General features: G+C 39.8%; 1 protein-coding gene across 3 annotated transcripts in view; it reads right to left on the reverse strand.

Moving 5' to 3' along the window:
• Positions 1 to 26,605, reverse strand: part of grid1a (glutamate receptor, ionotropic, delta 1a) — a 269,061-nt gene that overhangs the window by 37,747 nt on the left and 204,709 nt on the right. For 2 of the 3 annotated variants that reach the window (XM_061690419.1, XM_061690420.1), the window contains 4 exons: positions 23,064 to 23,117; positions 10,830 to 11,003; positions 5,113 to 5,274; positions 4,230 to 4,349 (listed from right to left, as the gene is read on the reverse strand). In XM_061690419.1, coding sequence (XP_061546403.1) covers positions 4,230 to 4,349; positions 5,113 to 5,274; positions 10,830 to 11,003; positions 23,064 to 23,117 — 510 coding nt within the window. The remainder of the gene's footprint in view (positions 1 to 4,229; positions 4,350 to 5,112; positions 5,275 to 10,829; positions 11,004 to 23,063; positions 23,118 to 26,605) is intronic. The other variant, XM_061690421.1, reaches the window with a different exon arrangement.

The following is a 26,605-nucleotide window of genomic DNA, read 5'->3' on the forward strand; positions in this document are numbered from 1 at the left end:
CTCTTCCAAGAACAAGGATGATTTCATGTTTCCTTGGCTGCGGCACTCCCAACCTCACATTTAACCTCTGTGGTTTGTTTGTTTCGTAACAACAATGGTCATGGGTCAATATGAACCGCTCTACATTAAATCATCCAAAAATATATTTTATAATTTTTCTCATTTTACTGTTTTGTTTCTTAGCAACAATTTTCATGGGTCAAAAAAGGAAGAAAAAAATAGCACAGTTCACAGAACTTGAACTTGGGCAGTGTTTTGAGACTTTAGAAGCACGTTTTTCTGGGAAGCGCTGGTTTAAGTATTAATTTAGCTACGTGTTGTTTTAAAGTGTACTGTCACAATCTTGTTGAGTACGTCTGGTCTTCTGAGGTCTAATAATGAGCAGATTCGTCATCTTCGTGACTCCTAAAAATGAGCTCATTCAGGAGAGGTTAATGCCGCACGATTGTAAAGCCATGTTTCCATATAATGTTACACTGAGCACAGATGGCTGTCATCGTTGCTGAATGCGCCAGCGAGAAATCAATTCTGACTGATGCATGAAAGATGCTCGGCTAAGAGGAGCCATTACATCTCAACGAGTGGACTTTCTCAGCAAAGAGGCTCGCGCGAACTGGAAGTCAATTGCAATATCTGCTTAGGAAGGAGCTGACGCATCAATAAGCGCAAAGCGGGGGAAGCAAAACAACAAAAGCGGCATCGATCACTCTGCAGCAGGCGCAAAAGCGGCGAGCTGGTGGGGCAAACTCACAGTGGCCATCCAGGAAATAGTATTTCAGTCTTCATTAGAGTGTCTTAAGCAGAGAGACGCCTCATCTAAGAGCCATCAGGCTGGGAGGAAAATGGACTGGATGCAGATAAATGATGATGGAGAGGGAGGAATGCTTAGCCAAGGGAGGAGGACGGTTACAGCGGTAGTGAGTTAAGAGGTGAGGATGAGGAAGATGGCGCGTAATGGTGTGTCTCATCTCGATGACAGTACCGAGATAGGCGCAGCAAAGACAAGACAGACTTTGTGAATATTTATATGAACACCCTAATAGAGAGCATTTGAGCCTCGGCAGTCCGTGTTGTTGTGTATAGACACGGCAAGTAATCACATCTGGCATCCCATTGCTGTCTCTTCTTTCTGCCTCTAATTGGAGATACATGCATGTTCATGTTTATGTGTATTCACTGTGGACATCTGAGAGCCAACTATGTGTGTGCGAGTTAAAATATGGCGTGACGTTCCTGTGTGATGCGTCTCCTCCTCACGACTCCTTAATGGCAGCGTTATGATGAACCGGCGTGGTGATTTCAGCTCCAGGCTGAGTGGTGATTAAATCTTCATTACGGCTTCTGGTCAGTGCTGCTCGGCATAGATTGCCACCTCCCAAAAAAAGTCAATTCCTCTTCATTCCGCAGGAAGCCCCTTGACGGAATCGGGACGTCGGTGGTGGCGGCGACCAAACAAATTATAGCTGAGAGTACGCAGATGATAAGCTTAATCTCTCTCAGCAGTGCGCCCAAACAAACTACACTGAAGTTTGTCAGCTCACGTTATTATACGCTCCCTAGACACTTCATGAGATCGATAAACTCTAATGATAGCCAATAGAAACACCTTTACAGGATTATATAATGAATTTTCATTAACACAGAGATGTTTTCATTATTGTTTGTTAGTGAGCGTAATTGTAAACAAATGACTAAACTGACTTCCCAAAACTAGCATTAAACCCAAAAGAGAAATGGAAATAGGATTTTTTTCCCCCCACGTGTGTTAATATTGCAAGATCAACATTTTCCTAAATTACTCAGTAAATGAATGAAAAAATGTGGTCATCTATGAACTTGGTGCTGATCCATCTAGGAATGTTCGGCCTTGGTGGGAGTCTGGGCCCTTCTGAATCCATTATTTTTGTAGTTTGCATGATAACATGTTGTGTTGACTGACCAACTAATCCATCAACCAACACATCCAACCAACAAAACAGTCAACCAAGCCAACCAACTAACCTAACAACCAACCGACCAACTAATTAACAAGGCGTCAACAACCCAACCTACCCAGCCAACGAACCAATCAGTTGACAAGCAGCAGCAACCAAACCACCTGCTAACACCAACCCAACAAAAATGGGTAAATACAGTACAAATTGAGTTCTACATGACTAAAAACAAAACCCACAATAATTAATTAGCTCGTGCAGGTGTACATAGATAGCATTTTTCTACTGCTTCACTCACAAGGTTGTCATGAGGCTTTTTGTGTCACTTTAATGTCATCCGTTGTGATCCTGAAGGACATGTATCAATTAATGGGCTCCTTTCTGATGTCTAATGAGGCACAGCAGTACGTGTCATCTACTTTAAAGTATCTGGCGGATGCCACACCATGAAAAACGTAGCTTTAGAGAGGAGCCAAAGGTGTTTTAATGCAGCAGCGATGCTGCAGAGGTTAGTGGCGAGGTCTCGCAAAAAATGATCGAATTGTTTCATTCACACAGTAAGAGGTCACATGAAGAGAATATTTAATAATAAAAATTAAAAAAAGCTGTTTTTTTAGCATTTCCACACCGCCTGCTCCTCACGCAGAAAAGGACAGCACAGTGCAAATCCATATCTGCTATAAAATAGACCCGTGTATTGGATATGCAAACGATGCTCATGCTTTGAGCAGTAAGAACAAAAAGGGCACCCTGGGGCGAGATACCCAGTTATCTCTGACATACAGTATAGTGAAAAAAGGACAAATCAAGACCCACTAATGTAAAATCTCAGCTACTGCATATGCATGGGGGGTCTTTTCAATTCATGTTACCATAAAAACTGGTCAAAATAGGGGCTATAGAAAAAAAAGTATGCTGTCACTTCTGCTCTGCCCTGGGCTGGTTTGCCTAAACACAAATGAATGCAAAATAATTTCATAGTTATTTTCAGAACTATTCTATTAATCTGGTCTCAGGTACATGGGGTCTAAGAGGTGTAGGACACATTACTGGCTAACGCCACCATGTTATTGCTGTCCACTTTTATGACCCTTTTTAATTCCCAACATTTTGAGATTCTCGGTGTTCTGTGAAATATCCTTCAAACAGATTATTGTGAATGTCTTCCGGTTTAAATGAGCAAAGTTTCGAGCAAACGCCATTACTTTTCTCAACCACTGTGCCATGGCACAATACTGCAGTGCACCGTCAGAGATGATCAGGTATGCTGAGGGAATTTATCCAATTCACTTAATTGGTCTGAAAAGTATGATTTATTTACTACAAATAATGTAACTTTGTTCATCTGCCCATGCCAGACGTATATTGACAAACAGAATAATTAAATGCTCTTCCACGAGACCTGTGCATACATCATCATTTAAGTATGAATACTTCTTTTGAGATTTTTGTTTGTTGGTTTGCCGTGAGATTTTTCTAATGCAAAAGATGTACATAACGGCTGGGAAACACTGTATTAAAGCATATGCGGACGACTTTGTATAATCAACATAATATTTTGAACCAAGTCTGAGTGGTGAATGCGGGTCAATGTCTGATGGCTAAATCGGCAATCAAACTAAGAATGATGTTCATTTCATTGTAACATAATTGGTTTATTTCATTGTAACATAATAGAATGCATCATTTTACCTTGCTATGAATTATTATTATTGTGTCACTTAAAATTTAAATGAACACATACAAAACAGATGCATCAAGAAATTCAGTTTCTGGTTCTAAAACTGTCTCTTAAGAATTTCTGCTATGCTTTTATTAAATACTTCACTGTAAATACAGCTGAGGAAGAAAAAATGGAAATGTGACATACTGTACATGGTTCTTGTCATAGATCAGTATGTCTGCATTTTGTCATTTAGCTGCATCATTCATAAATGTCATTGGAACTGTTGCAATGTGAAATACAATTTTGAAACCTGCATTAAAATGTAATGCGTAATGTAACCCTCCATGAACGTCTGTGCGTGCCTACTACAGGTAGGTCGTTTTAACTCAATTTTGTGGGACAATACAAATGGCAATGGCTATCATTTTATAATAGACTATTATATTCTAGCTGGACCTGCAAACCCCATCTGCCAGACACACGCTGCTTTGTGTACATGACTTCAAAGCATAAGCTAACTTTGGGTGAAAGGGCACCCGCAGTAGAAAAGATATTTTGGGGAGGCACCCTGCTAGGATGTCCATCAAACACAACACAGATGAAACGTGCGGTAATCACTTAGGACTTACCCGTTTCACATCCTTCCCAAAGGTCTCACTGTAGCTGGTTCCCAGAATCTCAAATTGCACGTGAGAATTAGAAGCCTCCACCCGGAAGTCCATCTGTCCAGTCAATCCGCTGATGCGTCCCTGCAGCCACAAGCGAGCGGGAAAAAGGGGAATGTCACAACAAACTGAACCTTGTAATGATGCTTATGCTATATTCAGTTTCCAGTGTGTGTTTATAATCTGTTGAAAGAAAAACACCTGCAGCCACAAACTTGACTAGCGTATCATGTTTTCCGTCAGAGCTTAATGGAATGACATGATATTCATCAATGTAAATCACGTTATCATTATGTATAAACCGTGTCAGTTTGTGAAGTATGCTTTTATTCTGACATTTTGCAGGTAAGTGAAAGGGGAATTCTCAGCTTTTAATTTTATAAGCCATTAAAAAGTGTCTTTTTTGTTTTTGTGAGTTAAAAAAAATGAGTCCAGAAAAAAACAGCACTATTTCAGTCTGAAGATGAAGCCAGCGTGATTGTCTGCAACCACTACAAATTCCATTATCAAGATTCAGATAGATGAAATGAAGTCATTTCTTCCCAAACATGTTACCTTATATCATTACAGTGTGTACGTGTGTGTGCGCGTGTGTGTGTGTGTGTGTGTGTGTGTGTGTGTGTGTGTGCTGCAAGGATGTGGCACGGGTCCCAGTAGATCAGATTTTTTCACAAGACAACCCTGAGCATAAAAACCTTTTGTATACTTGAAAATCATGAAAACCTTGGAAGCACACTTTGTCCGCCCTCATCGCCCCCAACATTCTAAAGCTAAAAAATAATAATATTGCTGCAAACCAACTGCACATACATAGAAGATTTCAGATAAAACGCAAACAGATAGATACCTTTTGGATGGTGTCCAGCATGGACCATCCTCCATTCCATGGCTTGGTGGACTTCCTCATGCAGTTGAGGCTGGCCATGCTGTGCCACTTCCTGTCCTCCAGTTTCCTGTAGAAGGCGTTGGCCAGCATCAGAACGCTGTCATACAGGTAGAGGTTGGACACCTGTTGAGGGAAAGGTTTAAAAAAATAAAATAAAAAAATAAAAAACGTTAAGCTATTGAACTAGAAAACTACTGCAGACAAGAGAATAACAGAATTATTTTTAAATATGGCTCTTGTCTTTTGTTTATGTTTTTCAAATTTGGTGGACATAGCCACATAGCCATAACGACAGCAATTGTGTTCAAGACTTGTTCCTATTGTGGGTCTACAGGTGATAGACATGTCATATTTCATTATGCTAAGTGAAACTGGCATCAGGGGCTGAATTTTCCAAATATTTCAGCGGTTGGGACCAAAACGTTTTTTGGGGGGTGTGGGAAGTCATGCCCGCACACAAAATGATGAAAAAATAAAATGTTTTTTAGTTAGAGTTGCCCATCTGTACAGTACAAGCGGGTCAAATTTGGCAACAATCAGCAAAATCTGACAAGCTTGTTTTTGACATATCGTTGGAAATAGTCTAAATTACTCAAAATGTTTGCTTCAAACCAAAATAGTGTCTTTTCAGCCATGAGTTATTGACTTTTTTGAGCGAGAAAACTATTCACCGGGATGAACGTGCCTGCAATTTTCTGTATTCTTTCAAAATGAGGAAGCCTCTCAAAATGGCGATTACTTTCTGCGCATGAGTGAACTCCTGTCTTTCAAATAAGAGAAAATGTTAGTTTAACGCTTTGAGGTGATAACACCACACTTTGATAGATTGTACATTGCTTCATGAAGAAAAAAAAAAACAAAAACAAACAAAAAAAACTCGTTCTTGTGTTTCGTGACGGTGGGTCAATAACTTGTGCCCGCAGACACACGCGGCCGTCTCCCAGCGCCCGTCAAAGTCTGCGCCGCGCTGTCATCCTAGCGCACTTCCAGGTGGCGTATTTTCATATTGATCATAGCCTGGCAGACAATTAAGTGTTTATGTCCTGTGACGGCAGCGAACCCCCCGCTCGCCTTGAGGAGGGAGAGTAAGATGACTTATTAATAAATCCATTTTTGTGCTGTGTGGCTTTGTGCGCACGGCGGTGTGCATGCCGGACAGGCGTTAAATCACGACGGGGGCCGAGAGCGGGGAGTGAAAAAAGAAATACAAGTAGTTGTCAAAACAGGCTTTATTTCTGCTCGCCTCGTCTTGCCTCTTCGATAACTGTCTCAGCAGTGCATCCTGTCAGGAATCATGTCCGCTGGCTCTGCTGTGGTGTGAGAGTAGAGTTTGTGGCGCATCCCCACCCCTGGGGTTAAATCCTAGCACTGTGCGAGACGTGTGGAAGCAATACAAGCTGCCACTTGGGGGGTTTGGCACATGAAAGGTTGAAGACTCTCAGGGGTAAGACATCGCCAAGTCAACTTCTCTTCCCTTAAGGTCAAACAATCATAGGCTGGTATAGAATAATACAAATGATAACACACCAATAGGAGTTGAACTTGGGAGAAACCATGGAGAAGACCCAACCCCAACTTTGCAGGTACAGTAATGCCCCCCACCTATTCGTGGTTCAATATTTAGGAGTTCAATTTTTTGTTATCCTATCCTCCATTATTGGTTAAAAAAAATCACCTATTAGCAATACTGTGCACACTCTTACTGTGCACAGTAGGTGCCTAAATTTGGCCTGATTGTTGGTATGTGCCTATACAGCTTTAGTGGTCTAGTCAGACTACAAATTGATTCATGAATAAATAAATAGATTAGGAGGATGTGCGACCAGATGGTTGGTTGAAGTGGCTTTGGTTACCATTCGAGGAAAGTTTCAAAGTACATCTGATGTCTCTGTAATTGTGAGGTTGTAAGAAGACCCAAAGGAGGCAGCGTTATCGCATTAGGGAGTTTTTGTGCTTTTATTACACAGATGATTTTATTAGGCAAAGCTAATATTCATTTCACTGATTTTATTATCCTCTTACTTCTTTCCTGAATTGAGAGTGGTTCGATTAAATTAGAATCACCAAGTTGGAAAGGCCACAGAAAAGTGAGGGAAGGTGGAAGCAACCAAGTTGCGAGCCAGCTTCTGGTCACATGACTGCAGGCGCGTCAGGTCATGAGCTCTCAAGTTTATTCTAACTAAAACAGCAACAGTAGTAAAAGTTTTGTTTTCTTGCAATTTGAGTGATGACAACTGAACATAATAGCATCCTTTCTGGTTGACAAATTCGTACATGAACGCCATATGCCACGAAGAGCATAAGTCATTTCCACTGAAAAGGCAACACGATGGAAAATTTACTAATTGCTTGTATACAAAGTTTTATCACTGAATTACCTGTCCACCCATCAAGTGTAAAATTAAACAACAGAATAAATCTTTTTTTAGCTGCCTATTTCTAAAATGTGTCTTTAAGTGAGCCATTCTGGTCTGTGATATACGATGTGATGTTGATGTCATTTACATACCATCAATTTTATCGTTTGCATTTATTGTAATTAACCTTTATTTATCCAAGATAGAGTAAATCAATGACTCAAAGCCAAAATATAAGCAGAGCTGCGTTGAGTTTCGTTGGATGCACACATTTGCGTTAGTTTCTGATAAGTGGCACATAAATGCTGGGTGAAGTTGTGGATGTTGGACTTGGTGGTTATTTTCGTTTGACGCTGTGTCTGCTGGATACGCTGCATCTTCAAAGTAGTAGATGTGTAATTCGGAGCGCCTTGGTGATGAAGTGCTGCCGAACAACAAATGGGGGGAAAAAAAAAAATACACACACACACACACACACACACACACACACACACACACACACACACACACACACACACACACACACACACACACACACACACACACACACACACACACACACACACACACACACACACACACACACACACACACACACACACACACACACACACTATGGTATACAGGCGGCACGGTGGAAGACTGGTTAGAGCGTCAGCCTCACAGTTCTGAGGATCGGGGTTCAATCCCGGGCCCCGCCTGTGTGGAGTTTGCATGTTCTCCCCGTGCCTGCGTGGGTTTTCTCCGGGCACTCCGGTTTCCTCCCACATCCCAAAAACATGCATTAATTGGAGACTCTAAATTGTCCGTAGGTGTGAATGTGAGTGCGAATGGTTGTTTGTTTGTATGTGCCCTGTGATTGGCTGGCAACCAGTTCAGGGTGTACCCCGCCTCCTGGCTGATGGCAGCTGGGATAGGCTCCAGCACGCCCGCGACCCTAGTGAGGAGAAGCGGCTCAGAAAATGGATGGATGGATAGTGGATCAGGTTTGCTTAGCAGATCGCCCTTACTTTTTTAAGACTCGGGGCTCAACATGCAGCTCTGACACTAGTCAACCCTACTCCTCAGTGGCCGAACAGTATATGGCCCCTCAAAATGGGCTAATGTCAGCAAGACAAAACATAGGCAGTGTAAATTATACTGTAATTTAATGATCTTAGATGAAATTTGATCAACAGCCTATGCTTTTAAGAAACATAAGAACTGTTTTAAATTGCATGCAAAATGCATGTCTTCTTTAAGAGGATTGCAAGAGCATGTAAGTGTATTAAAAAATAAGAAGCTACCTGCTACACTGCGGATAAAAATAATCTTTTATAACAATGTTTGACTCTGTTGTGCCACTTATTCCCCTGTCACATTGAGCTCCAGTCATTTATATTCATAGGCATTCATGTGCCTCATGATTATCTTATCAAGGGCCTTTAATCTACAGTATATTCACTTGCATACATAATCAGCTAATATCTGCAATAACATTCACGAGCCACTTGTGATGTCATCCTGTGTGTTCACAGTACGTGTGCAGCAGAAGGTGGGAAAAAGTAGAACAAAACAATATGCCACAACTTTGGTGTTGTTCTGGCTCAGCAACCAGCGGCTGATAAGTGGCCCTCTTGTCAGCGTTGAAGACAGCAGATGAAACATGCTGCTAGTTCCCAAAAACAAACAAACTTGTCCTACAAATACTTGCAAAGGAATAAAGAACACGAGAGGGATGATGGCGCTGAAAGACCCGAATCACCAGCGCTCTGCTTGCGTCTTCTGTGGTTCTCTTTACTTGGCCAGAAACGAATTTTCTTTTTTTTCCTTTAGAGTAGTGATTCCTAACCACTGCCCTGCGCCACTTTAGCTTGTTGTGACAGATTGTCAGGTCTGCTGTGGAAAATTATCCAATATCACTCCATTTCATTTTCAGAAAAAATATGTATTTACTACATATAATGTATCTTTGTTCATGTACAGCACAGGTGTCAAACTGGTGGCCTGGGTGCCAGATCCGGCCCGGCAGATAATTTTATCTGGCCCGCGAAAGCAAATCAAAATTGCTCATTGTGTTCTGGTGTAACAACATTGAGATATTTGCAAGCATTTTTTTGTTACCAATCGCCCTTTGAAAAGAAATGTAATAGTTGATAAATATGTTTTTATAGGCTTCTGATTTCAAAACTGGTTATTCATCATCGTATAGCCTATGTAATTATATGATGTAATCTTTCATTTATATGGGTTCACAGATGTAACGGCCCTCAGAGGAAAGTCATAACTATGATGTGGCCTGTGACAACAGTGCGTTTGACACCCTGATCGACAGTATCTATACCACAGATGTATAGTTAAATGCAGAAAAATGAAATGCTCTTCCACTACCTTAGATGTGTAGTAATGGTTTATTGTGTTTCCACTTGTTGCTACTCATACAACAGAATATTGTAAGCTTTGTGTTCAACTAAACAGGCCCAGATTTCACACTGAACAGGTAAATTTGTAAGTAAATTGAGAGATGATTATCAGATCATTATGATTTTCTTTAATGTCAGATATGTGTGTGAGGCACATATTTCATTGTTCTGCGAAGTTCTTGCAGGGGCAGGCGAGTATTCATATTTGGCAATGTGTCCAATGTATACGCCACACACTTTGAACTACACACTAATTGACAAACGTAGTTCTGCTGCTTGGTGATCAAGTTATGCCTCTGTGAGCGAAAATACAGTCCACGTTGTCTTCGTAGGGGTTTATGTGCACTTCCCAGTTTTCACTTGCTTGTCTAGATTAAACATTCTGCCCATAGTTATCATGGTAATGAAAGACTTCGTTGACTTTAACCCAGCAGTAGATGGGGCAGGCTGAGCAATGCTGTTGGGCCAAAAATGGGCCAATTTCAGCAATACAAAACCAAAATCTAATAAGAATTAATTTGGAAGAATTTTCTACAAAAAGTACCACACTACAATTGGTAGAAATATGATATTTAAAAAAAATACTTTTTGTCTTAAGTTTACTTGTTATGCTAGTTTTCTTTTTCAAATTATTTTCAAGAAAGTTTGTGGAACGATATACAGTGGTTTAGGGCTTATGGTGCTTAAGGATTTCTCTCTGTGATACAATTAATCACTAATTGGCGACTTCTTATTCGCCAACAGCAATCTTGAGTGTTATTTAGTAAAATGTCACGTTACGGACCATTTGCTTTGGTTTTAATACAAAGTCTAGAAGCCAATTGCATCATGATTGATGGCTGTATCGCCCCCACATGATCAATGAGTGTGAAAGGAACAGAAGGAACAAGCGGTGACACGCGGAATGTGGCAGCGTTACCTCCAGGGACTGCAGATAGCCTTCCTGGGGGTCACACAGCAGGGAGGAGATGCGGTGATTGTTCCTCATGCAGCGGACGTTGGTGTCCTTCCACAATGGGAACACTTGACGGATGAGGGTCATACGGCCCAAGGAGCTATGAACCAGCTCCATGATGTCAGCGTCACTCACTTCCTGTTAGTGGGAGGAGGGGGGTTACTCTGACACGTTTTTTTTCAGTCAAAGCAACGGGACTGTAGTATTCTACTTATATAAATAGAAACAATATAAATACAGTATCACACTAATATAAATACATATGAATAAATGTATATCATATACATTGATGCATGTAATGTACAATTGTATATAAATACAAATATAAATAAAAACACAATACACTGCATCGCCTCCTGCTAAGTCTCGTGGGTCACTGCCCCAATGCATGAGACTGTAACGGCAAAAATGAAACCAACATTTCCCGATTTTACACTTAGACCTGGATCAGCAGGTCTCTTCCTTGGCCAAACCGCCACGACTCTGCAAAGCGTTGTGGAAACACTAAGTAACTAACTAACTAACCCACCGACTGAATCAACCAACCAAAAAACTATCCAAACTACTGAACAAACCAACCAACCAACTAAAAGACAAATTAACAAACAAACAGACCAACCAAACTAGCCAACCAGGAAATTAAATAACCAACCAATGAAAACATAATGAATCAACCAACCAGCAGACAAATGAATAAACAAACAAACCGACCAAACCAGACAACCAACAAACCAACCAACCAACCAACCAACCAACCAATTAAAATGAAATTAACGAATCAACCAACCAACTAAAAAACAAGCAAGCAAGCAAACAAACAAACCCGAACTCACTAACCAAAACACCAACCACTAAAAGGTAACTTGGCGAGCATTTTTAACTTGGTAAGGCTGAATTATCAATACAGTTTATTACTGAAACAGATTTTCCACTCACACCAACAAATTGATCATCTTCCTTGCTAATATTATAAGTGACCCTCAGCCATTTTCCCTTGGGGTGAGGGATGGGTTGCTGCATGTTTGGAGCGTCAGCGAAAAATTATTATTCATGAGCAGCCGTGTTACCCGTTTGTAACCAGAGCGAGACGGTGGACTAGGGGCCAGTGCTGAGCGGGAGTCTCTGGAGAGGCAGCGGTTTCATGTAAAATGTGACAATAATGCTGCGGGGTTACCGCCGGGTCGCAATTTAAGAAGCAGGTGCGATCCCTCTGCGAACGTGTCCTGAATACATACTCCAGGTCTACTCCCCTAATGAGACATTGTGATCTTTGACTCTTACATCCACCCCTGCTGCAAGCAGTCATCAGAGCTTTTGTCTGTCCTCCATTACGGTTCATTATTATTTGCTTTGTGCGCGGCACAGCATCTTCAGCCCTTCATGATGTTGTCTTCGGTTCTAGGGTATGCGGGAATCTTCAAATACAACATGAAAGTGCAGCAGCGCATTTTAATGCTGTCAAATGCAGCCACGCAAGGCAACAAGTGGGACTACGATCCCCCAGATTGTGTGAATAATTTACCCAATCAATAAGCCTTAAAAAAATAAATAATAATAATCAGAAAAGCAGCTTTAATAGGAAATTTAGAAAAAGGGGAATGATAATGGAATAAACATACATTTCCAGCTATGAGGAAAATGAACAATCAAATGATATTTTTTTGTTTATTGCTGAAATAAAATTATTTAAGCGAAAACCACATATCTAAAGGGCAGTTCACAGGTGTTTTTGGTCAAAATACACAAAGAATTACACGACACATAACACTTGTTGAAATTACTCAGTTTTGGAGGGTGGTACTGTGTCATGCAGATGAGCCAATGCTCTCTCAGCCCCCCTGTACCACAGGACCAATACGGCTTTGTTACCATGACAACTGGAGGTGGCGCTTGGGTTGTTGCAACTAGGCAAAAGGCTAATTGTTCTCAAAAAACCCAGACTCGAAAGAGAAAAGGATGCAAATGCAAACGTATTTTCATTTGTGGGGGTAGCACACTTATCATTGAGCTGCTGAATTACACTTGTCAATGAGTGTGCGGATCTGTGTATGTGGCGCATGCGGCGGACACATCAGCAAACACAAATACATCGGCGTCCTCACACTGGCATCTTCTGAGTATGTGCCAGTTATCAGAAGCTCTTCTAATGCTGTAAGCTAATGCCATTATGTTCTTATGCTGATTCTCTGCTAACTTTTTGGCCTTGATATGATGTTGCTTCTGTTTGAGTACTGGAAAATTGGGAGATTTTAGCCCTGCCTAGCTGCTCAGTCATTGGCAGAGAAACTTGGTGTATAGATTCAGAATGGTTTACCTACAGAGACATTTTCAGAAATAGATAAAAGATTTACTTGTGTGCGTTGTTTTTTTATTTTAATATGGATGATGGAAAGAGATGCACTCCAGACACCCAAATATTTGTAAATAAGGAATTATAAAGTAACTTTCCCATAAGATTTTCACATTTAAGAGGTGGGAAAATATGTTCTGAACTCCTACCAGTACTATGTTGCAGTTTTTCCCATGTAAATGCAAATGGCTTGGGAAATTCTTCCCCTTGGTTAGCAATTTTGAGCAGACTGGAACTATTTCTTTCTTGCACAAGATGATATTTTCTGTCCCCCCCCCCCCTTTCAAATCATTGAGATGAGCAGTCAGGTAGAACCGATGCATATTCATGAGTTTTCGTGACACATTAATCAGATGAATTATGCCGCGCGGTTCATGGAGCCAAAACCCTCACGTCCAAGGTAATAATCGGTAGTGGCGCCCTGCTCCAAATGCTCTGTCACCATCACAGACGACCTTTGTGTCGGGAGTTGAACCTGGCAAAGGCAGGTGTTTAGCATCTCTAAGGGTAAACAGCTGTCATGGTTTCCTCTTTGTATTATTATGCAGTGTGTTATTAGCCATAGCATTGGAAGCTAACAAGATGAAAGGAGGTGTTAGGGAGTAAATTACATTTTGGTTTTTATATAATGCTTTGTCGTCGTAGTAGTGTCACCAAATGAACCAGCAATGTTGCTTTTCGAGTGGAAACGACACTAACAGCCTCTGTTATTTAGGTGTTTGTGTATCTATCCCAGGAATGAAACGGTTTACTGATGAACTGTTATAAAGTTTCAAACGGTTAGCACAGTGCTACCATTTTATACTGTCATTATCGTTGTTACAATATTTTTTATTGTCTCTGAGGGTAAAGGGCTCTGTCGCCGGCTCCTCTTTGTACTCTGACGCAGTTTTTTTTTTTTAAATTAGCAATAGCATTGGCAGCTAAGAGAATAAAAGGTGTTATAAACCAAATTTCATTTTGATTTTGCCTTTTATCTAATGATTTGTACTTGTCATTTAATGAACCTGCAATGTTTTGTTTTGAGTGGGAATGACACTAGTATGTTGTTTTTAGGTATGTACTAGGGATGAAAACAATTTATCGATAAACCATGAAAATTAAAATGTTTAATATTATGATTTTATATTGAAATTATTGTTAATACGGTATTTAGCCCTCTTTGAGGAAACGGCTCTGTTTGTTGCTGGTCCCTCTTTGTATTGTGACAAGAGTTATTAGTGATCACGTAGACAGTTATGGTGACGTAACTACAGGCCCCATGTTAAGAGATTAGCGCGTTGCTTAACATATACAGGTTCAGTTTGGCAGGCTAGTCTTTTCACTGCTGAAACAAGGGTATTGTATTCGAGTAATGCTTTTAAAGTGCACTATATTTGCTGCTTCGTTATAGCCTTCTTAATTGTTAGCTATCAACAAATGGAAGTTTTGCGGGATTTTGTGTTTTTGTGTGCTGCTTTATTCACGTACCACTTGTTAGTTCATATTGCAATCCTCCTTGCGACCAATTAGAGAAGAGATCAATGTCACAAACATTATTTCAATGTTTGTTGTGCGTTAGCTTGGGATATGCCAATGTTTCAAAAATTCATTTTGGGGACTGCTGTTAATCATTTCTCATGTGCAACAAGTGCATATGATTGCTACTTTTATGTTTTATATTCAAGATAAAAGTTGTTGCAATGCTTGAGGTAATTCCTTTTTTCCTGATAATACCGACAACTGTAGTAATTTTGGTCACTATAATGGTGATAAATGTTCATACTGTTGTATCTCTAATCTAGTCATATAATTCATGTGCTGTGTGTGCTCCCTGTATCCTCCACCTGATCCAGTATTCACTGCTCATATATTCACACTTGAATACAGTACATGAGGCCACAGACCTCGTCTTTTCTCTACCCTCAAACACCTTAGCCGTCTCGTCTTTTTCACCACAGCAACACTGCTGGCTCCTCACATTTCGACAGACTGAAAACATCATCTCGCATCACCTCTTGCTGCTGCACTCTAAAGCACACACTACGCCCAAACTGTAAAGAAATCTTCATTTAGGTAATCTTTAGTGTGCTAGTCAAAATCTGGCTTGAAATGGGCCTAATTCGCACATTAAAGTCCGCGGAGGACACGCATGCCCGATTTAATGAAGCTTTACGTGACAGACCCCACACATAAGGAAAAACCTGCCATGTGTGTTCTTACTGCTCTTATAGTGTGTGGTGTACTCAAGATGACCAACACAGCACACCACACACAGAATCTCTCTATCAACAATTGTAGTACTAAGACTGACGTGTGTGAGGCAGCATGATATCAAAGGGCATGTAGACAGACAGAAAATACAAAGAATAAGAAAGAGTGGCAGTAGAAGAATAAATAGAAGATGCCAGGCTAACTGTTTGCTTATCTGGTAACTACATTACGGTTGCCTTGCCGTTTCTACTGAGTTGCGTCTATGACTTGTGAAAGACATAGAAACTCAACAAAACTTGAAGTTGCTCCTCTATATGTCTGGCAAAGCTGCAAGCTTCCAGGTGGCTTTCTTATTGGATATTGTTCAAACTTGGTACTGACCATGCACAAAAGGATTTGTGATGGCAAATGTTGAAAACTTTAACATTTATGATTGTCTGCCCCGACAGTTTTCCCAACCAGATCAGGGCGTAAAAATCACTATTAACACACCCCACACCACAGAATAATACTGATTTAGTAAAATCTTTCACCAACATATGACAATCAGGCCTTTTATTTATTTATTCATTTATTTAACCTAAATTGGAAAGGGGTAGTTGACTTCAAATTATGCTCAGTTATATGCTGCACATGCCCTGCTTAAAATTATAAAAACAAATTAACACTATTTGGACACTAACACCTCTTACAACTGTTTTCTTCATTCACATCAATCAAAAGGATCAAACCACTAGAAAGGCAACTGCATCAAATTTGGGGGGAAAAGAAAAGTGAAACGTGGTGCAACTTTGCGCCAATGACAGCCAGACGAGCCGGGGCATTAATCAAATCCAGCTCATCTGACAGAAAGGTTAAATGATCCTCTGCGTGCCACTCAGTCCTAGCCATTAATCTTTCATCAAGAAATAAATAAAACATTTTTACCAGTAATCATGGCGGCGCTTTAATTAATTGGACATCAAGGTGCTTTACCCAAGATGCTGGGAGCGACAAGTGCCTTTTGAACATTGAAATACATTTATAGGAATGGTAAGCATACGAACTATTTGATAACGATGAGATCAGAAGTGGAAAAGAGAGAAATGTGCCATAATTTCACGCCAGAGTGGAAACACTTCGCACGATCCAGGGAGAATCGCATTGTAACTGCCTTTGCACTTAATATTGGACTTTTTGTGAGACTGCCTAATTGGAATGAGAGCCTCCCATCTGAACGCAACAAGGTGGAATGATGTGTGAATAATTCAATTATTTGTTTATTTAATTCACGCTCTGGCTTCCAGTCGAATGCACCTGTAAAAATAAACCGACCCATTACAGAGCTCATTGCTCTACTTCAGGGCTGCCCACGTAATGCTGGCATGAGCCTGACCCGAGGTGGGGAGGAATAAGCCACACTTTCACCAATTGGTAAAGTACAGTGTGATTTGCCTCGGTTCACTTTGCATCGGTAAATTTCAAACTGGCGCATCTGGTGCGTAGGCAGGAGGGTGAAAACTGCGTCAGCTATAGAAATACCGTGACTTGACACCAGCGCGACACATGTTACGTGCCAATGGAATTAACGAGGAAGAAGGTACACTGCGTTTGTGCTCTTCCTATTCCATTGCTGATGGAGCGTGTCTAACTCCACCAAACCACAGTGGTACCATATCACATGGTGGAGATAAATGTTAAGGTAGATCAGCTATTTTGGAAGAGAAGACATTTTCGTATCGTGAATGAATGGAACCAAAATGTCCCCCATTTCTACCAGGCAGTAATGTTTGGTTCACTTCTGTACAGTTTTTAACATTTCCATTGGAAAGGGTCCCAAAATATCTAACCAGTAACATTTCAGCATGCATTTTTTTGGGGGGTCATTTAGGGTAAAGCTAACTACTTCCTGATACAGGGCTTTGGTAAAGGAAGGCCTTCTATATGAAGCTCATCTTCAATGACACAATAATACGAGTCAAAGCAAATGGCTGTGGCTCCTGAAGTATTGCAGTTAGGTCAATCGTTACAGACTGGGGTCCTCTGTCTGGGCTTCCTTGGATTAATGATGATGAGGCTCTGGACCTTCCATAGTCACCATTTATGGTTTAGGGCATTATGCATTGATTGATCTGAATTAGCTTTCAGCACATTCTCCTTTAGATTTGACAAATATAGATGCTTTGGCATCTGGTGTCCATGGACATGGTAGTGATCCATCAGTGGTATTACAGGTCTGTCCTGTACCACCATGTATATCCATCCATCGACTCATTTTCTGAACATTTTATCCTGTGCAGAGTCACAGATGAGCTCTGGACCTAATCCCATCCTGATCTGGTCACCGGTCAGTTAGCGACTATGAGGAACACAAGGAAGAGATTATCACTGGTTTCAACATGTATTTTCTAATCCAAACACGATCTTTTCATCCATTTTCTATAGCACTTGTCCTCATTAGGGTTACGGGTGAGATGTAGTCTATCCCACCTGACCTTGGGCGAGAGGTGGAGTAGAACTTTAACTGGTTGCCAGCCAAGTGCAGAAAGCTGCTTTTACAACCCCAATTCCAATGAAGTTGGGACATTGTGTTAAACATAAATAAAAACTGAATACAATGATTTGCAACTCATGTTCAACCTATATTTAATTGAATACACTACAAAGACAAGATATTTAATGTTCAAACTGATAAACTATTGTTTTTAGCAAATAATCATTTACTTAGAATTTTATGGCTGCAACATGTTCCAAAAAAGCGGGGACAGTGGTAAACCTAGGGGTGACCTTATGTTTACCACTATGTTACATCACCTTATCTTTTAACAACATTCAATAAACGTTTGGGAACTGAGGACACAAAATGTTGAAGCTTTGTAGTTGGAATTCTTTCCCATTCTTGCTTGATGTACAGCTTCAGCTGTTCAACAGTCTGGGGTCTCAGTTGTCGTATTTTACGCTTCATAGTGCGCCACACATTTTCAATGGGAGAATTAGTCTGTTCACCTGTGGGATGTTCCAAACAGGTGTTTGATGAGCATTCCTCAACTTTCTCAGTCTTTTTTACCACCTGTCCCAGCTTTTTTGGAACGAGCTGCAGCCATAAAATTCTAATTTAATGATTATTTGCTAAAAACAATAAAGTTTATCAGTTTGAACATTAAATATCTTGTCTTTGTAGTGTATTCAATTAAATATAGGTTGAACATGATTTGCAAATCATTGTATTCTGTTTTTATTTATGTTTACGCAACGTCCCAACTTCATTGGAATTGGGGTTGTAATTTTGAGTCTGTAGCGAAGTTGTACAAAGTGACTGAGTTACGAGCATATTTTGTCCACACTCCTTAAACTGTAGCTAATCTCTGCTCCCAATCACAACCCGACATCTTTGTCTTCATCCAATTACTGTTAAGCCATTAAGTGTTCCCTCTACTGAAAATTCTCACTATCTGCAATCAAGCCCACCAATCAGAGGCTTCCTACCCCCTGCTCACCACGGCAACTCTACTTTCACTACAATTTCTCATCATTGTTCTCATTATGCAGGCAGTTATTCTCAGCAATGTGAAGCAAATGCTTAGAAATGAGAGCTAAAGCATCTTTTTCTCCCCTGAAAAAGACCAGGCAAAACATGATGCACTACTTGCTCAAATGCCTGAAATCCAATGCATCCATATATTAGTCTTGTACCTAGTGTAGTGCACCTACGGACAATTTAGAGTGTGAATGAAAATTCATCCTTTGGTTGTTTCTACATGCCTCCTGTTTGACTGGTACATACTACCACTCGCTCTTGCACTGGGTATCGTGCTGGTGTATCTAACATTGTATCCTGTGAGTGCACACCTTTAGATGGCCTTTGTAATAATCTGAATCTTTCAATTATGCAACGCCGGTTACCTGAGGATATCAATAATCTCGCGACTCTCCTCCTCAACTCTGCCTGTCACAGCGGGCGCAGCCACCTTATCCATCACGCGTTGTTGAGTGTCACCGTAACGCTTTTTGAGAAGAAAAACAACACAAGCTCCAACTCCTTCCTGGATGTGCAATCCATCTGAATTTTTGACACCAAAACAAGCGCGCATCTGCCGCCGCACGCTGCTTTCGGCCGGGCCAGCGGGAGGCTCGGCCGCCTCTCACCCCCCGCTGATACACTTGCTCTCGAGTCCTGCCGCAAATATCCAATTCGGAATCCTCTCTTCTTTTCTTAAATGACTATGTTGTCCAATGAGTTTGCCTGTGCTCTCAAGCCTCAAAGCCTTTTATTGACTGTGAACAAAAAAGCCCATTAAAGGCAGTCAACACTTGTCCAGTTTTACACATGGGCTCTTTATAGTACATTATGTACAGTACATGTATCAATCCACTGTATATCTAGCTAAATTAATGTGTATTTATACTACAATGCATGCACATTAATTATGCCATCCATTTATCTTAAAGTCTGCAGCACCCTAATGGTTTCACCCTGCGATCTTCCTCACACATCCTCCTCCTCATGGCCTTCCATCATCACCATACATGACACTTCTGAGCTCTCGCACTTCTCTTTGGAGCAAAATTTTAACATTCATTGCTCATGGCCGGTGCTGGATTAACATATCCTCCAGTGGAGCTGGAGTTGAATGAAATGTGAGAGGCTTCCCGTTAGGGATAAGGAGGTGTTGGGGATTGGGGCTTCGTCACTTGTGGGTCGAGAGCATGCGTCTGAAATGAATGTCATGATTGAGTTATGACCAGGGAGCATGGACTCGCAAGAAACATGTACGATTATTTCTATCCCTTCAGGATCAAGCGATAAAACAAGACTAATTTGAACTAAGGTCCAGTGGCACAAGTCGAAGGTCATGATATTTTTTTTTTCTCTTGAGGCTTTCAAAAATACATGTAATGGATTCTGTTGAGTGTTCCCCCCATTCCTCTATTTAATGAATATCGGGTCTGAAGTAAAAGCTTAAAACAACCTTGTTTGTTTTCATTCTTTATGGGTGGGTGTCTGTCACATACTGTACAATAAGCATCTGTCCACTCACATGTCAGTCAGTTTGTCTGTTCAGTCAGATACACACATAGTGTGAATGAAATCATCTGTTTGTCCAGTTCTATTTTTTCCATTGAAATCCACGCCCAATTGTAATGTGGAAACACCTGTCCATTGTAAACATAGATGTCCATTCACTTCCACACACTGTCCATTCTCATATACAGAATGTGATTATCTTTCTGTCCATTCATGTACTATACACACACATCTGTCCTTGTGTCACACCAGAACCAATACCGGACCACAATGTTTCAATGTCAAAAATGGTACGGTACCAGTTTTTTTGAGTAACCGGTATTTTAAAAGATATTTTTTTTGAGTGTGCTCAAATATTCAGTGTTTAATGTTGTATGTGCAAATGTGTTTAAAACCTTTCACTTTGTTTTTTTTTATTTTATTTTTTTTAAATCAAGTATCCTAAAATTTTGAATTGATAAAAATAAGAATTTGAAGTTTTGTCAGTTTTCATTCCGCTTGTACTGATCTTGTAGATTTTTACGGTGGTATTGTTTCAGTATTGGTATCGAGCTACTTTATGCAGGTATAGTATCGAATTTAGAATTTTGGTATCGTGACTACACTAGTCTGTCCATTCACATATACTGTACAGTACACAATGCAATTGTCTATTGACTCACATAATGTGAACATTACGTTGTTCATTTAGATATTTCCATTCACACACAATATAATCATCGGTCTGTCTCTGTCCGTTCACCTACACATAATCCAATTCGTTTGTCCATGTAGTTCCCTGAGCACAAATGAAATGAACTAAATCAGGATATGTAATTCAGTGTGCAATTACATATCTACGTCATTCATTATTCTGAAGTATTGTCCGTCCTTAAAATCTCCTCGCACAGCAGTGCTCAGGAACTTCTGGGAAAACAAATTTAGGGATAATAAATACAAATTAGCTCCCCATGATATCTCCTCCCACCCTATTGAGAAGCAAACATGCCACTATTTATTTTTGTAAATAAATGCACACTGAGATCCAGCTTATAGTGTGGTTCTTGAAGAAATAAAAACAAACACCATTTAGTTAACCTCTTACTGTAAGGGGTCATAATTGTATTTAAAAATGACTTCCTGCACAAGTGAGCAGTTCTGAAGGACAACTATGCATTGTCCTCATTTCAAGGTGAGCATCAGCTTCACGGGCAGTTTACTTTGGATAATAAAAAGGAAAAGAGAAAGAGAACTATAACAAGGAAAGACAACTATAACTTTTTTTATAGTTCCGAGAATTAGGTTAGAGAGCTGAGGGAAATCACCCTTTCGAAAAGAACATATGTTGATATGACAACATAGCTCTAAAGGAAGCGAACGCAGCATTAGCTCATACATAATTTCTCTCACTGTAATAAAAGACTTTAAGCAATGCACCAGCTCAAGTATGAAGACGGCTTCAAATTAAAAATTATCACCTGTCACTTATCAAATATGCTCAGACTGCAAAAGCCTTTCCAGTGCTGCTTTGTGAGGCATACAAAACCAATAATATGAATTAAAAGAGGCAGACAGAAAGGCTTTTCAGAGAGCTCAAGGCCTCTTTAGCCCATGTGGAGCAATATTTTACAGACATGCCGGGATGAACTGATTCAAAGCAAAAGGTAGTTATTTTAAAAAACTAAAACAAATGTAATGTTAGGGGAGGCAATTTGGACTGCAAGCTCTGCAATACCAAATGCCTGATTAACCTTGAGTAATCAATATTCAACCCCCTTGGTTAACGATTTATCACCTGAACTAAATTACATTTAACTGCAACAAGACTGCCACTTTGGTTTGCAAAATGCTGTGAAATTACGCATTCCAAAAGAATAACAGCGAACTTGAAAACTTGGAATGGGTGTGTTAATAGATTGCTAATATGTTTCAGGTCAGTTGTGTGGAATATATTAGTGATGAATTGTATCTAGAAACAATTAAGGCACAATAGGGTGTGGCACTAGGCTGTAACCAAATTCAGTAGCTTGCTGTCGAAAAGTGTGGACTATGACATCATCAATGAGACACGTGACACCACATGACAAAATTCACAGTGGGGCCAAAAATAAAAACTGGGACAAAGTTGCGAGCCAAACTCAATGGCATAATCCCCCCAAAATGTTCTACTCATGAATCATCTGGGCGGATCAATTGAGCCTTATGCACTGATTCCAATGATATCTTTCCGCACTCTAGCAAGTGATGTTTCAGCATGATAAATGCTCGCCAGTCTTTAAGTGTTTGTGTGTGTGTGTGTGTTATTCCAGACAGCGAGTTCCCTCCTGGGAACTGAAATGCTAATTTTTTGGCAGGTCAACTGGGAGCAACCCTTTATTCACTTCCATCCGTTTTCTTTTTAGAATAATTGGAATCATTGGAAACATACAGAGGCAGTTAAAAGAATGGCAGGGCGGCCCTTTATTCACTAGAAGCGCACTTCACTGTTCTGCTATGATGTCCACTTTAAAGCATTTAGCTTGATGTTGGTTCAGAACATGCTGACATCACGTGTTTAAATAAAAAGGGCCATTGTGCGGTATCAAATAAAGGTTTGTCAAACAAACAGCGTAGAAATTACAATACCCGGAATAAAAGTGCATTGAATCAGTATGTTTGTGTTCGGACTCACCTCGTTGGCATAGACCCAGTGACTGTCCTTGGACGCCAGGTTGGTCTCCACAGCCTGCACAGATAAAGCGAGAGAGATGGGGGGGGGGGGGGGGTAAGCCAGTGGAGCTTTTAACATCCCTGTGAGCGATTCATGGCGGTCTTCTAATGTCAGTCAAGCCTCAGGGAGCCTCACAGCTTCGTTTTTGTAATTCAAGACCACCTGTAACATGGAGAGGGTCTGACAGGCCATGGGGCAAGAGTGATTAGCATTAAAATCACAAGCTTTTTTGCCACAGTAAACCTTATGGTGCCTCCTGAAATCATAGTTCAGCAGGCATCTAAGGATTAACTCTGGACTTTGCGTTTTCTTAGAATTTTACCAGCTTTTTGCAACACTCAATCCAAAAGATGGACCAGTCTTTTGTTTGGCCCTTGGCATTCCCATAGTGTGGCATGTGGGGGTGTGTGAGCGCCCTCCAAAGCGGTATGCAATACGAAAAGTATAAAGTTGGACTGTTACACAGTGAACTTCTGTTTATGGATGGCAATACATCCCAGAACACAATATTAAACACACCATTATTTTTTTTATATACGTACTTCAAACACATTTAAACTTATTTACTTTAAACACAATTTTACAATTATTGTTTTTTTAAACCGGCACGGTGGACGACTGGTTAGAGCGTCAGCCTCACAGTTCTGAGGACCGGGGTTCAATCCCCGGCCCCGCCTGTGTGGAGTTTGCACGTTCTCCCCGTGCCTGCGTGGGTTTTCTCCGGGCACTCCGGTTTCCTCCCACACCCCAAAAACATGCATGAATTGGAGACTCTAAATTTGCTGTAGGTGTGAATGTGAGTGCGGATGGTTGTTTGTTTGTATGTGCCCTGCGATTGGCTGGCAACCAGTTCAGGGTGTACCTCGCCTCCTGCCCGATGACAGCTGGGACAGGCGCGACCCTATTGAGGAGAAGCGGCTCAGAAAATGGATGGATGGATGTTTTTTTTAAACACGTAAATGTATTTGAATAAAAAAACTAATTTTAAGCATAAAATGTATAGAAAATACTAGAGGTATAATATTGTTGTGTCTTTGTACATGGATGTGCCTTTAAGAGGCAGCGTCTCGTGGGATGGCGTGTGACAGCAGTAAGTACTGTATGTGTGCGAGTGTCTGGGCGTTAGCTGTGGCCCACAGCATGACAAAATCAACAATACTTTCAAGAGCGTGGGTTTGGATTTTTTCGGGTTGGGATGCACTGGGTGGGGTACGCTAAACCTGTCAGCCTGTTGAAGGGGGTAAAAAGGTTTGGGAAAGGCTGTTACACAAATTAAAGCAGTTTTAGGCTATACACAGTTTCTTTTTAATTCTTTTCACAGTTTGGGAATCTGTTTGGGTAGTGTGTCTTTTCATTCAATAACAATTAAAACACTATTGTACCACTGTCATTTCAAAGCAGTTAGATTTATGATTTGAACCCAGGAAATCAGAATGTTTTCTACTCATTAGTTTTTGGCATCATCTACTACATTCTACATGAGAACAGGCTCAACGTGGCGACGGAGGCACGCACATTAATCACCTGGGTGAATCAATGGGTGTCGTGTATTAAGGCACGAGCACGGATTCCACTGACACCTTTTCGTACGTTTGGATGTGATGTTTCAGAATGATAAATGAACGCTAATACTGTATGTCTGTGTGTGTTTCTTTGGACACTAAGCTCGCACTAGGCACTGAAATTTGGGAGCAACCCTCTAACTTGCTTCTTTCCATTTGTTTTTTGTCTGTTTTATTTTATTGTATTTATTTTTTTAGAATATTTTGAATCATTATTAACAGAGAGGGAGAGTTGGGGATAAAAGTGCACCAACTTTGGGGGTGCACTACATACCTCAAGTTTCAGAAATGCTGTTCGATGATGCAAACTCAATGTAGCTGTAGGGCAAATGTGGCTTGTTGAGATTTTTTGCTGGGGATGGATGCAGGTACACTAAGTCAGATTGTTATTGGAGTGCGTGGCTGAAAGGAAATGGGAAAGGCTGTTGTACAACAAAATCACTTAGCTTCTGTATATGATAAACCAGGTTTCTTAGGACTCGTCGGACCACAGAATTCTTTTCCACTTTGCATCAGTCCATCTTAGATGAGCTCGGGCCCAGAGAAACCGGCAGCGTTTCTGGGTGATGTTGACAAATTACTTTTGCTTTGCATAGTAGAGTTTCAAGTTGCACTTACGGATTTAGCGCTGAACTGTATTTACTGACATTGGTTTTCTGACGTGTTCCTGAGCCCATGTGGTGATATCCTCTACACACTGATGTCAGTTTTTGATGCAGTGCCGCCTGAGGGATCGAAGGTCACGGGCATTCAATGTTGGTTTTCAGCCTTGCCGCTTACATGCAGGGATTTCTCCAGATTCTCTGAACCCTTTGATGATATTATGGACCGTAGATGATGAAATCCCCAAATTCCTTGCAATTGTACGTTGAGGAACATTATCCTTAAACTGTTCGACTATTTTCTCACGCACTCGTGAACCTCATCCCATCTTTGCTTGTGAATGAATGAGCAATTCAGGGAAGCTCCTTTTATACCTAATCATGGAACCCACCTGTTCCCAATTAGCCTGTTCACCTGTGCGATGTTCCAAACAGGTGTTTGATGAGCATTCCTTTCTCAGTCTTTTTTGCCACCTGTCCCAGCTTTTTTGGAACGTGTTGCAGCCATAAAATTCTAATTTAATTATTATTTCCTAAAAACAATAAGGTTGATCAGTTTGAACATTAAATATCTTGTCTTTGTAGTGTATTCAATTAAATACAGGTTGAACATGATTTGCAAATCATTGTATTCTGTTTTTATTAATGTTATATATATATATATATATATATATATATATATATATATATATATATATATATATATATACACATACACACACAACATTAAGAGTACACTACAAAATTGAGCAGTTTCTCTGATTTTACAAGTAAATGAGTAAAAGTTGGTTTTATAACTACTAACAACATACTGTGATTCCCAATTGTAAATACAAGTCCAATGGACCCCCACATACTTGCGGTTCTGCACCTGGATATATATATATACATACATACATATATATATATATATATATATATATATATATATATATATACATATATATATATATATATATATATATATATATATATATATATATATATATATATATATATATATATATATATATATATATATATATATATACATACATACATACATATATATATATATATATATATATATATATATATATATATATATATATATATATATATATATATATATATATACATACATACATACATATATATATATATATATATATATATATATATATATATATATATACATATATATATATATATATATATATATATATATATATATATATATACATATATATATATATATATATATATATATATATACATACATACATACATACATATATATATATATATATATATATATATATATATATATATATATATACATATATATATATATATATAT

This window comes from Phycodurus eques, chromosome 11, assembly GCF_024500275.1.
Source record: "Phycodurus eques isolate BA_2022a chromosome 11, UOR_Pequ_1.1, whole genome shotgun sequence".
Lineage (NCBI taxonomy): Eukaryota > Metazoa > Chordata > Actinopteri > Syngnathiformes > Syngnathidae > Phycodurus > Phycodurus eques.